Genomic DNA, 14,173 nt, shown 5'->3' on the forward strand with positions numbered 1-14,173 from the left:
GGGCTACTCTTCGTCACGGTGCATGGGCTTCTCACTGTGGTGGCTTCTCTTGTTGCGGAGCATGGGCTCTAGGCACGCAGGCTTCAGTAATTGTGGCATCCAGGCTCAGTAGTTGTGGCGCACAGACTTAGTTGCTCCATGGCATGTGGGATCTTCCTGGACCAGGGCTTGAACCTGTGTCCCCTGCATTGGCAGGCGGATTCTTAACCACTGTGCCACTAGGGAAGCCCTAAGTTCACTTATTCTTTCTTTTGCCATCTCCAATCTATTGAACTCATCTAGTAAATATTTTATTTCAGTTATACTTTTCAGCCTCACTATTTCCATTTCGTTTTATTGTTGTATTTTTCATTTCGGTGCTGGATTTCCTATCCATTCCCTCATTAACACATTTTCCTTAAATCCGTTTGCATATTCGTAATAGCTGCTTTGAAGTCTTCATCTGTATCTGAACTCATTCTGAGTCAGTTTATGGTTTATCTTCTTTTCCCTGAATATCAGTTACATGTTCTTGTTTCTTTCCATGTCTTGTCATTTTTGGAAGAAAAGTGGACATTGAAGATAATAAGCTGTAACAACCCTGGATTCTGCTATTTTCTTATAAGAATTTGCTGATGTTTTTGTTGGTGGTGGTCTAAAAGGCTATTAATTGCCCTGGCACAAATTGCAAAATGTCTTACCTATGGTTTCAGCAGCTGCTATCTCTGCTCAGTTCTACTAACTTCCACTGCTGAGTTTTTTTTTTCACATGGCCTTCTGAGGATCTCCCCTGCACTTGTGTTGCCCAAGGATATGGAAAGAGTTTATATTTAACTCTTAGATCATTATTTTTAAAGTTCCCTTGTGCCTGGGATTTTCCTCTTACATTCCTAAATTTTCTGTCAGCAGCAGGTTCTGTCCTCTGACACATCAAGCCAGGATTGCTTCAGCTTTGTGCTGTCTGAGCTTGGCTGTATGATATTCCATTTTGTGGCTATATTCTTACACATACCTGATGAATACTTTAGTTATTTCCAGTCTTGTACTATCACAAACAATGATGAAAAATATCCTTGAACACATTTCATTTCACACATATGTGAGTATAATGCAGGATAAATTCCCAAGAGTGAAATTGCTGGGTAAAGGACATATACATTGGATGTTTTTGTTTAATTTTCGTTTTTAAAATATAGGGTAGAATATGCCAAAATAAGTGTTGCTATTAACATTGTAAAACACTGTTTTCTGTTGTCTTCTTTGTTCAAGTTCAGTGATCGAGTTTATTGGTTGATTGATATTCCCAGAGAAAACATTACAAAAAATACAGGTAAGAATGATCTGAATTCACTATTTTACACATGGGTCTGGATTGACAAATTTACCAAATAAAAAACATTTATTATGTTAAAAAATTATGTTATTTCATGTTAATGTCTCCTGTGGTATTTGCGACATACATACTTACTAAAAACTAGTGATTCATCTGAAATTCAAATTTAACTGGACTTCCTGTATTTTACCTGGCAGTTTTATTATAGATAGATGGCTCTGACATACATAGCATTTATATTATTCTTTAGTTAAAGTAAACTCATTTTCTAGAACTTGAAATTCATAGTATTGAGAAAGTCAGGTACCAATTAATTTTAATGAAATGGAATCATTAATTTTAAAATGTAATATGTAGTGTATTAGTTTACTATTGGGTCTACTATTAAATGCTATGTGGCAGCCTAGTTTATATACTACTGTAAATACCAAGAAGGAAAGAGCAGGAAAGTCAAATTCCAGAAGGTGTGAGTATTGAGCTAGTGAACTGAGCTAGTAGATCTTCAGGCATGAGATACAGACCCATAGTTTAAAAATGATAAAGGGTATATTATTCTAATATGGTAGGTGCAAGAAATAGAAACCATCCTGACCTCGCTAAAGGAAAAAGACTAAATTTCTTTTTGTTGTGGAACCCAAAGACAAAAGTGAAGCCAGATTATAAGAAGGAATTAGAAGTAAGAAATGGAGAACCATCAAGAACGCAGGGAATAATTTTACCCTGTTTCTCTTATCTGTATTTTCTGTACATCTATAATTATTTTTCCTTTTATGCAGACTAGTTTCCTAAAGCTGCCTCACTGCTGTCAAAGTTTTATATATATTTCCTAGGGGCCAGCCCAATTCCAAATCCCTAGGAGAGTATCTTCAATTGGCCTAGAATTGATCCTGCACCCACTTGTGTGCCAGTCAAATGTAGCAGGTGATGATGAATTGGGACAGTGAGATGGTGGGATCATACAGGCAAACCCCTGTAAGTATGGGAAAGTTAAAGGACGAACCAAATTGTGTGTCCTACAGAGTAAACGGCAGGGGGAAAGTGAGAATAAGGCAGAAAGGATAGAAAAGACTCTATATAAGGAAGCATCAAAGATAAAAACTGCAAAAGAAGCCCCAGTATTTATAACAGCTAACATGGATTATATCACTATTTTTATCCTTTATTTATCTCAATTTTTTCAAATTAATCTATCGGAACTTTTTGTGATTTTTTTTCAAGGAATTCATCCTGAAGATTGTACTCCTTTAAAAAAAAAAAAAGGGAGTACAGTCTAAAGATGGATTGTTCTAGCTGCTTGCCTAATATTGACATTAGTTTGACAATCGAAGAAGTGAAGATCACTTGTTATTTTCACTTCTTCTATTTATAAAATTTAATTTCAGAAATGCATTGATTCTAAGATCACCCAGGCAAGAACAAAGGTGATCTGAAAACTTAAGTATTTTATGGAAAGAGACCAAATTATCTCTGCCTATCTTGACACAACTTCTGGATTGAGTAAAAAGAAATATATTTGAGCTTATAATGTAATAGAAGAGAATGGTCTAATGTTAGTAATATGCTAGAAATCATGAAAGAAAATCTTAAGGGGGAAGGAGACCATATTTGCTCATTCACTTTTTACTCCTTAATCGTATCTTATTTGCTGCCATGCCATGAATTTGAGTATTATGTATCTGTAAAATCTTGGGAAGAGTAGTTTACGTAACATCAACAGCAAAGGTAGCAAAATAATCATCGTAATAGTAGTAGAACTTGCCGGTAGCATTTACTGAATTCTTATATTTTTAGCATGACTCTAAACACTTTACCTAACTAAATTCATTTATTACTCCATGTGTGTTAGTTACTATTGTTAGCTCCATTTTCGAATGTTTTAACTGAGGCCTATGGAGCCATATGGAGATTTGGTGATAGCTAGAAAGTGGTGAAGGCAGTTTGAAGTTTGAACTACCTAGAACTGTTGAAGGTAAAAAGAGTCCCTCCTTAATTTATACTTCACAATTTGTTCTTTTTTCATTTTAAAATAAGGTATAATTTACATTCAGTAAAATATACCCTTTTTAGTGCCTAGCTCTGTAAGTTTTCACAGATGTATACAATTGTGTACTCATGAATCAAGATTTAGAACAATTCCATCATCCAATAAAATTAACCCCACCAGTAGTGAACTCTCTGTCTCGTGAACCCCAGGAACCACGGATCTGTTTTCTGTTCCTATTATTTTGTTTATTCCAGAGTCATATAAATGGAATCATCAAATATGTAGTCTTTTGAGTCTGGCTACTTTCACTTAGCATAATTCATTTGAGATTCACTATGTTGTAGTTGTTTCTGTTTTCTTACTGGGTAGTATTCCACTGTATGGATGTACTATAGTTTATTTTGTTGCAGGGCATTTGGATTTTTTCAGTTTTTGGCAATTATGAATAAAGCTGCTATAGGCATTCTCATACAGATTTTTGTGATGAACACAAATTTTTGTTGCATTTGGCTAATACCAGATAGTAGGTTTACTGTGTCATATGGTAAGTGTAAGTTTAACTGTATAAGAAATTATCAAACTATTTTCCAAAGTAGCAGTATCATTTTGCTTTCTCACCACCAGGTTATCTGGATCCATGCCAGCACTTAGTATATATAAGTGTGTGTGTATGTTTGTATACATGTATACATATACATTTATACATATATGTATATTTATACAATATGTATATATGTATACTTATATATAAATATATTTTAATATGTATAAATATGTATGTTTTAATTTAGCCATTCTAATAGGTGTAGAGTGATATTTAATTATGGTTTTAATTTGCATTTCCCTAATAACTAATGACAACGAACAACCTTTTTTGTGCTTATTTGCCATTTGGTGAATTATCTATTCAAATCTTTTGCAAGTTCATTGTATGTTCTGGATACAACTCCTTTATCAGATATATGATTTATAAATATTTTCTCCTAGTCTATGGCTTGTATTTTTAATCTCTTAAGAATGTCCTTTGTAGATTAGAGTTTTTAATTTTGATGAAGTCTAATTTATCAGTTTTTTATTTTATCGATTGTACTTTTGGCATCATACCTAAGAAATCTTTGCCTAACCAACAAAAAAGTTCTCCTATATTTACTTCTAGAAGTTTATGGTTCTAGGTTTTGTATTTAGGCCTATGACGGAATTTAAGTTAGTTTTTGTACATTATATGGACTGAGGGTAATTTGGGGGAAATATGGATATCCAATTATTCCACCGTCTTTGTTGTAAAAGCTATTTGGTGTCCACTGAGTTGCTATTTCTGGGCTCTCTATCCTTTACCAATGCCACACTTGATTACTTTAGCTTTATAAATAATAAGCTTATAATGAGTAATACTAACCCTTCAACTTTGATCTTTTTCTTTTGTTCTTTTAGTTCTTTTGTCTCTCCACGTAAATTTTACAATCAATTTGCTTAGTTCTACAAAAAATTCTGCTGTGATTTTTTTAATCTCAATCAGAATTGCATTGAATCTATAGATTAGTTTAGGGGGAACTGACGTCTTAACAATATTGAGTCTTCCAATCCATGGACACAGTATATCTCTCCATTTATTTACATCTCCTCTGATTTATTTCATCAGGGTTTTGTCGTTTTCAGCATAGAGATCTTGCATATACTTTAAGAAATTTATATCTAAGTATTTCATGGGTTTGATGTTACTTTAAATGGGTTTTTTTGGTTTTTTTTTCGGTACGTGGGCCTCTCATTGTTGTGGCCTCTCCCGTTGCGGAGCACAGGCTCCGGATGCACAGGCTCAGCGGCCATGGCTCACAGGCCTAGCCGCTCCGCAGCATGTGGGATCTTCCCAGACCAGGGCACGAAGCCGTGTCCCCTGCGTCGGCAGGCGGACTCTCAACCACTGTGCCACCAGGGAAGCCCTAAATGGTTATTTTTAATATTTTCATTTCCAATTGTTCATTAATAATATGTAAATATGTAATTGATTTTTGTAGATTGACCTTATATCTTGCAACTTTGTTAAATTCACTTATTAGTTCTAGTAGTCTTTTGTATATTCTTTGGGATTTTCTACATGGATAAACATCCATCTAGAAATAGAGATAATTTTATATATTTCTTCCATTCTAATATGATTCATTTTATTTATTTATATATGTATTTACTTACGTACTTACTTGTTTATTTTTGCCTTATTATGCTGGTGGGATCTCCAGTACAATGTTGAATAGGAATGGTGAGAGAGGACATCTCTGCCTTGTTTCCAACTTTAGGGAGAGAATATTCAGCCTTTCCTCATTAAGTATGATGTTATCTGTAAGTATTTTGCAGATGCCTCTTATCAGGTTAAGGAAGTTCCCTTCTATTCCTAGTTTGCTGAGTTCAAGAATTGGTGTTGAATTCTGTTAAATGCTCTTTCTGCATCTATTGAGATGATTATGAGGATTTTCTTCTTTCATCCCATGATATGCAGAATTCCATGGATTCGTTTTTGAATTCTCAACCAGCCTTGCAATCCTAGGATAAACAACTCTTAGTTACGATGCATTATCCTTTTTGTGTATTGCTGGACTCATTTGGCTAGTGGGTTCTTGGGGTTATCAGTCTGTAGTTTTATTTTCTTGTAATACCTTTATCTCGTTTCGGTATCAGGTAATGCTGTCTTTATCAAATGAATTGCTTAGCTGCTGCTGCTGATGAACGCTGGGGGTGGTGCTCAGCTTTAAGCTGAAAACCAAGGGCACACAGGGCTTTGGGCAGGAGTTGAGGGAGCCCAGCACAGGTGATACCAGACTTGAGTTCATACTGAGCTTAAGAAACTTTAGAATCTTCATTGCCCTGGGGAATCTTCCATGAGTCCCACAGGATCCTGCTGTTGGCTCTTGAGCCCCAGATATGGAACCCGGAAGACACGCGCTTCAGACACCAAGTCTCCATTCCTCTGTTCCCTACGAGTTCAAGAATGTTTTTGACGGGAAAGCCAAGCCAGTGACCTTTTCAGAAAACCCAGACTCGTGGTGGGTGGGAAAACGTTGATGCACATGGTTTTCCAGCCACATCACTGTTTTCATTTCAAAGGTATTTCCACTTTGATTTCTGAACTGAAATGCTGTCTATAAGGAGTATCAGGAGGGCTCGTGTAAGGGGCTGATAACACTGCATTCTCCATAGACAAAAGGACTTATCTAGATCGTTTTAATCGTATTGGAATCCGTCTTCCAACAAGCTTTTACTAGAAAGTTGTTTCTATTTCTTGATTTTCTTTTAAATAATCATCTTTTGGTCTGAATTACACAGATTTTTAAAAATCGTTTTTATCCAGGAATCTGAGCAGAAAATTTAGTTTCTGAGTTTCATGGTAGCCTCTTTATTGGACAGTGTTTATGAGTAAGGAACAAGTTCATTGTTTCTGGGTCTGACAGCAGTGCTGGGACCAGCAAGGATCCCTTTGTCTACATTCCTTCCTGGTGGGATCTGGCTCTGCTTGCCACGTGGGGTCGTCTCCAGGACTATAAGAGTGAAGTATTGCTGATTCCCACGGAAAACAGTTGGCAGATGCAGACAGGGGTGTTTTGAGAAATTTTGCCTTGCCTTGAAGCCCTCTGTTAAATAAAGGAAATCTGGGGGCTATTAGCTATACAATTGCTAGAATGAAAGTGACTTATGTGGTGATATTGGGACTGAGTTCTAAAAGCTTGGGTTTCTGGATCTGCTTTTTAAGTGGGTGAATTCAAGGTGGGAAAACAATGAGCCTTATTCTAGGAAATACGGAGTTTTGCACAGAAGCTTCTTTCAAAGGGAGTCCTGGTTTAATTGCCAAAATGAAACGAAGGTGGGCGCTGTCCATAATCTCAAAGGTGTTTGATTTGCTTGTGGTTTTTGAAATCCTGACTGGTAGGTAAACCTGGTCAGAGGACAAAGTAAGTATGTAGGCTTTTAGATCTAAATTGCATTGAAATAAAGCTCATTTCTAAAAAGGGAAATACATAAATAAATATGAGTTGAGAAGAGTTCCCTCCTATATTATGGAAGAATTTTTGCAGAATTGGTATTTTTTTCACTAAATGTTTGGTGGGATTCACCAGTGGAGTTTTCTGGACATGGAGTTTTCTCTGTGGGAAGGATTTTAACTACAAATTCAATTTCCTTAATAGATATGGGAATATTCAAGTTTTCTGTTTTTTCTGAAGTGATTTTCCGCAGTTTGTATCTTTCAAGGAACTTGTCCATTTCATCTAAATTGTTGAATTTGTAACTTACGTGTTTTTGTGATATTCTTTTATTAACCTTAAAGGGTCTATAGTGATGTGCCCTATTTCATCTTATTGATGTTTGCATCTTTATTTCCTTCTTGATTCATCTGGCGGAAGCTCATCAACATTATTGATCCTTTCAAAGAATCATCTTTAGATTTCACTGATTGTGATTATTGTTTTTCTGGTCTTCATTTCGTTGATTTCACTGTTTCATCCTTCTACTTCCTTTGGGATTCATTTGCTCCTTTTTTTCTAGTTTCTTAAGTTGGGGACCTTTAGATCAGCGGGTGGCAAACTACAGTTTGCAGACCAAATTTGGTCTGCTGCCTGTTTTTGTAAATAAGTTTTATTGGAGCACAGCTGTGCTCATTTATTTATGTTTTCTATAGCTGCTTCTTGGCTACCATGGCAGAGTTGAAGTGTTGAGACAGAGACCACATGGCCCACAAAACCCCAAATATTTACTATTTGACACTTTATAAAGCCAGTACTATCTTTTAATCCCTGCTTCAGATAATTGATTTGAGATCTTTCTTTTTTAATATATTTTACTACTATATATTTCTCTTCAGCACTGCTTTATCTGCATCTCATAAATTTTATGTGTTTTCATTTTCTTTCAAAGTATTTTCTAATTCCCCATGCCACTTTCTCTTTGACCTGTGGTTATTTAGAAATGTGTTGTAAAATGTCCATATATCTGGGGATTTTCCAGATATCTTTCTGTTACTAAGTTTTCTAGATTAATTCTATTATGCTCTGAGAACATATTTTGTATAATCATTTGTTAAGATGGTTTTTATGGCCTATTTGGTGAATCTTCCCTGTGCACTTGAAAAAAATACTTACTTTGCTGTTTGTCACTGGAGTGCTCTATAAGTGTGGATTGGGTCAGTTGGTTGATAGTGTTATTCAGCTTTTCTATATCCTCACTCATTAGTTATTTAGAGAGGAGTGTTGAAATATCCAACTATAATTGTTGATTTGTTTATTTCTCCTTTTAGTTTTATTAGGTGTTTGTTTGTTTGTTTGTTTGTTTTGGCCATGCTGCACGGCTTGTGGGATCTCATTTCCCCAACCAGGTATCACACCTGGGCCACTGCAGTGAAAGCCCGGAATCCTAACCACTAGACTGCCAGGGAAATCCCCAGTTTTATCAGCTTTTGATTCATGTACTTGGAAGCTCTGTTAGGCATGTGCACATTTAGGGCTGTCATACCTTTTCAGTGAATTGATCCCTTTATCATATGTATTTTTCCTCTTTATTCTTGATATTACCTTGATCTGAAGTCTCCTTTGTCAGATACTGATATAGCCATTACACCTTTCTTTTGATTAGTATTTGCATAAGATATATTTTTCATTCTTTTACCTTTTTTCCCCAAGACAACTTTTAGAACACATTAAGCAACAGAATAGAAGTACACAAGTGAATTTTAAAGTAAAATCAGTGCATCAATGACTGCGATCTAACACAAAAGTACAGATGCCTCACAATGGTGGAGGAAGGCATAAATCTAAACCAGAGATTGGAGGAGAGATGCATATAAGGGAGGAAGGACCTTGGCATACTGACTTATCAAGGTAGATTCAACTGACGTCTTTAACTTCCAAATACCTTGGTCCCTAATTGGTAGTCTGAGATAAGCATGATACTTGGTCACAAAGAGCAACAGTAGGTACCTGCTGTGTCTGGAAAGGGGAAGAAGTTCAGAGTCCTGAAGAGACTGTGGACACTCAACTCTATAATAATGAGGTGGAGGGTATGAGGCTACAAGAACCATAGGGAGACTGCGCTCTTCTATGTCAGGCACTAACCACACTGCAGCAAGGTACAATGAAAAGTTACTCAAGTTACTAGTTTAATGGAAGAACAGGAGTAGCTGTAGGAAGGACTACATGGAAAACGTCCAGCTGATATAGAGAAAATAAACATTCGATCAGTGGAATAACTATGGTGCTATTTTTCAGAATAGGTACCATCACCTTAGTCACTGATCTAATGGATGTGTCTTCTTAACCCAAAGTAACAAAGGTTTTAACAGCCAGATAGCCCTCTTTTCTGTAACTCTTGGTGCAGTTCTATTGTTGTTCTCACTGAGTTGTTAAATAGCATATGAAACAGATATGAGGTCACATAAACTACCTGAATAGGTTTGCCTGGAGCTTTGGCATTGACCTCTTCAACTTCCAGCTCTGGGTCTACCAGTTGACACTGTTCACACAGTCTCTTGGCTGCTTCATATACATCTTTCACTGTATGAGCCACATTACAGGTGGGATTAATATTTCCTGTGTGTTTAGGATGAGCAGGGTTAGTATCACCACCAAACAGAAGTGTGTGCCAGTTAATATGCATGTGGAAAGAGATACAGTTGGTATAAAACCAATCCAGAAAATATTGGCTCTTACTTGCTGTTGAAACCCATACTTTCCCTTACATTCGATCACTCCATGTACCATTATAGGAACCACATTGTTGTTTCTATTTGTGATTTTTATCAAGACTTGTATAAAGTTATACAAGACCTGTGGATTCTCAGTGCTCTTATTTTCATATTTCAGAAGTTCAAGAAAGCTATGCCTATACCAACTTTGAACCAGGCACACTGAAGTCCAGTTGTTACCCATCAGAAGATTGACTTCTCTCATTGTGTTGGCCAGTTGTGCAGGAAGCTCCTTTTGTAGAAACATATAGGATATTTTCTCATACCATTATCTTTCCCCCAATCCAGGAATTGCTTGATAAAGAGCAGTGACAGCAAGAAGCATAAATAGCACTTGATCTACTTATTTACCTGTTTAAGCAGCCACTAGAAGAGCCATATCCTCACCAGGGTGGTGCACAGATCCACCTAGAGGCCTGGATGGACATGAGGGCTTGTGTAGCTGAGCTGTTCGGGTCAGGCATGTTCTTCGTGAGCACGCCCTGGTTTCAGCCTCAACTTATGGGTACAACTGCTGCAGCACCCAGGCTGAGTTCATCACCTTGGCTTCCCCAGGCCCACCCATTCTTTAACTTTTAACTCAGTTATGCTTTTGTATTTAAAGTGGGTTTCTTAGAGTTAGCATATCTTTCAGTCTTGATTTTCACATCTAATCTGGAAATCTGTCTTTTAATTAGTATTTTTAGGCCATTTACATTTAATGCAAATTTTAGTATGGTTGTACTGACATCTACCATTAGGGTTTTTTCTATTCTATCTCTTCTGTTTTACTTTTCTTTTTCTTTCTTCATCCATATTAATTATTTTTTATGATTCTGTTTTGTCTCAACTATTAGTTTATTATTCTTTAAAGAAATTTTTTGGTGTTTGCCCTAGGGTTTATACTATTTATTTTATTTTATTTATTTATTTTTGGCCATGCCATGCAGTTTGTGGGATCTTAGTTCCCTGACCAGGGATTGAACCTGTGCCCTGGGCAGTGAAAGAGCAGAGTCCTAACCACTGGACCACCAGGGAATTCCTGATATACTAAATATTTTAATTAATCATGGTCTACTTTCAAAAAATATTATACCACTTCACCTGAAGTGTCACAATTTGCTTCTTACCAAGCTACAAGAGTTCTCAGAGAAAAATTATAATCTAAAATATTATTGTCTGGGTTCATTGCTGTGTTGGTAAGATCACTTCATAATTCTTTTTTCCTTATTTTATCATCAAAATGTTTGCTGGGAAAACATATATAAATGCAATCAAAATGATTGGGAAATAAAAGGTAATTGTGGTTGGTAATGTTCATATAGTCTTAAATTTCACCAACGTGACATACAAAAAAATAGCTGATTGTTTGCCTTTTGTTTTCAAACAGATATTGCAGCTGTAGAAGAATGGTTAGTAAGGATCACTTTGCAACATGGATTAAATATTTATACTACTGAAGGAACACTATTGGATTGTGTTCGAGGTAAATGCCAGTAGATAAAAGTGAAGTGAAAATTTGTAATATTCTTTCAACAAACCTTGTATGCTATGACACGCCAGACTCTGTGCTAAGTGCTGGAGATAGATAAATAAGAGATGATCATGACTCTTGAAGGGCTTACAATCTGATGAGGCAAAGAATTAAATACACATGGGTAATTGTTAATAGAGCTCAGTAAAGAGTGCTATAGAGGGCTTCCCTGGTGGCGCAGTGGTTGAGAGTCTGCCTGCCAATGCAGGGGACGCGGGTTCGTGCCCTGGTCCGGGAGGCTCCCTCATGCCGCGGAGCAGCTAGGCCCATGAGCCATGGCCGCTGAGCCTGCGCGTCCAGAGCCTGTGCTCCGCAATGGGAGAGGCCACAACAGTGAGAGGCCCGCATACCGCAAAAAAAAAAAAAGAGTGTATAGAAATATGGAAATATATGTTTTCTATAGCCATATTGGGGGGTCATCATAAACAATGGCTTTATAGAGTTAGTTTTTGCATCTTCTATAAAGATGTTATAGAAGATATTGTTTATTGCGTCACAGTCTACTTTATGAGGACCATCAAGCAAAAAGTTTTGCTCAGTCTTAGTAAGAACATTTGTATTTCTTCATAAAAAAATTGGTTGTTTTAAGGTTATGAGCACTGAGGCATATAACTGACTAGGCTTTTCTTTTTCAATTGTCTGATCTATAGCCCAATTTTGGGGTCAGCCATAGTATATAGAAAAAAACCTCCATCCTGGAGTTTGTATTTAGTCTCATTTTCCTCACCTTCCCTTTTTACTTTTATTCTTTTGCACCCACTTTGATATGGTGCTGTGTAGAAGCCAGAGTAAAAATAAATATTTCATCTTATGGAAAGAAACACCTGGGTAGCTTTAAGAAAATAATGATGATTCAGGGCCAAAATGGTGAAGTAGGAAGACCCTGAACTCACCTCCTTCCATAGGCACACCAAAATTACAACTATTTACAGAGCAACTATCTATGAGAATGACCAGAAGACTAGCAAAAAAGATTTCCCACAGTTAAGCAAATAAAGAAGGAACCAAAATATAATGAGTGGGAGGGGTAGAGACACTGTATAGTCAAGACCAACATCCCCAGGTAGGCAACCCACAAATGAGAGGATAATCACACTTTCAGAGGTCCTCCCTAAGGAGCAAGGGGTCCAAACCTCACATTAGGCTCCCTAGACCAGGGGTCCTGCACTGGGAAGACAAGCCCCTGGAACATCTGGCTTTGATAGCTAGTGGGGCTTGTGTGTGGGAGAGCCAGAGAGCTGTGAGAAACAGAGACTCTGCTCTGAAAGGGCACACACGAAATCTAACATGCTCTGAGTCTCAGTGCAGAGGCAGTAATTTGAAAAGAGTCTGAGTCAGACTCACTTAAGAGATCATCAACTTAAAATAATCATGTATATTATCATGTAAATAATAATGTATGTAGGTTGTTATATATGAACCTCATGGTACCCACAAACCAAAAACCTATGATGGATAAACAAAAAAGAGAAATGAATCCAAACATAATACTAAAGATAGTCATCAGGCACAAGGGAAGAGAGCAAAAGAAGAAGAGAGGAACAGAAAAAAGAAAAAACCCACAAAACCAGAAAACAATGAACAAAATGGTAATAAGTATATACGTTTCAATAATTTTGCTTTAAATGCAAATGGACTAAATGCTCCAATAAAAACATAGTGGCTGAATGGATTAAAAAACAAAAACACGAGAATTCACATTGTTAAAATGACCATACTGCCCAAAGCAATCTACAGATTCAATGCAATCACTGTCAGAATACTAATGGTGTGGGGGAACTTCAAGACAGAGGAGGAGTAAGATATGGAGATCACCTTCCTCCCCACAAATACATCAAAAATACATCTACATGTGGAACAACTCCTACAGAACGCCTACTGAACACTGGCAGAAGACCTCAGACTTCCCGAAAGGCAATAAACTCCCCACGTACCTGAGTAGGGCAGAAGAAAAAAGGAAAAACAGAGACAAAAGAGTAAGAATGAGACTTGCACCTCTGGGAGGGAGCTGTGAAGGAGGAAAAGTTTCCACACACTAGGAAGCCCCTTCACTGGTGGAGATGGGGGTGGGCGGTGGGGAAGCTTCGGAGCCACGGAGGAGAGCATAGCAACAGGGGTGCAGAGGGCAAAGCAGAGAGATTCCCACACAGAGGATCGGTACCGACCAGCACTCACCAGCCCGAGAGGCTTGTCTGCTCACCCGCTTGGGCAGGTGGGGGCTGAGAGCTGAGGCTCGGGCTTTGGAGGTCAGATCCCAGGGATAGGACTGGGGTTGGCTGAGTGAACACAGCCTGAAGGGGGCTAGTGTGACACAGCTAGCCAGGAGGGAGTCTGGGAAAAACTCTGGACCTGCCCAAGAGGCAAGAGACCATTGTTTCAGGGAGCATGAGGAGAGGGGATTCAGAGCACCACCTAAACGAGCTCCAGAGACGGCACGAACTGAGGCTATCAGTGCAGACACCAGAGATGGGCATGAGACGCTAAGGCTGCTGCTGCAGCCACAAAGAAGCCTGTGTACAAGCACAGGTCACTCTCCACACCTCCCCTCCCGGGAGCCTGTGCAGCCCGCCACTGCCAGGGTCCCGTGATCCAGGGACAACTTCCCTGGGAGAACGCACGGCACACCTCAGGTTGTTACAATGT

General features: G+C 37.8%; 1 protein-coding gene and 1 pseudogene across 1 annotated transcript in view; one reads left to right on the plus strand and one right to left on the minus strand.

Annotated features, from left to right (window-relative positions):
- CATSPERB (cation channel sperm associated auxiliary subunit beta) overlaps positions 1 to 14,173 on the plus strand; it is a 124,093-nt gene that overhangs the window by 15,711 nt on the left and 94,209 nt on the right. Inside the window, exons 4-5 of the mRNA XM_060001248.1 lie at positions 1,249 to 1,309; positions 11,387 to 11,482. Coding sequence (XP_059857231.1) covers positions 1,249 to 1,309; positions 11,387 to 11,482 — 157 coding nt within the window. The remainder of the gene's footprint in view (positions 1 to 1,248; positions 1,310 to 11,386; positions 11,483 to 14,173) is intronic.
- On the minus strand, positions 9,428 to 10,582 carry LOC132421155 (pyruvate dehydrogenase (acetyl-transferring) kinase isozyme 3, mitochondrial pseudogene; annotated as a pseudogene).

This window comes from Delphinus delphis, chromosome 2, assembly GCF_949987515.2.
Source record: "Delphinus delphis chromosome 2, mDelDel1.2, whole genome shotgun sequence".
NCBI classification, from domain to species: Eukaryota; Metazoa; Chordata; class Mammalia; order Artiodactyla; family Delphinidae; genus Delphinus; species Delphinus delphis.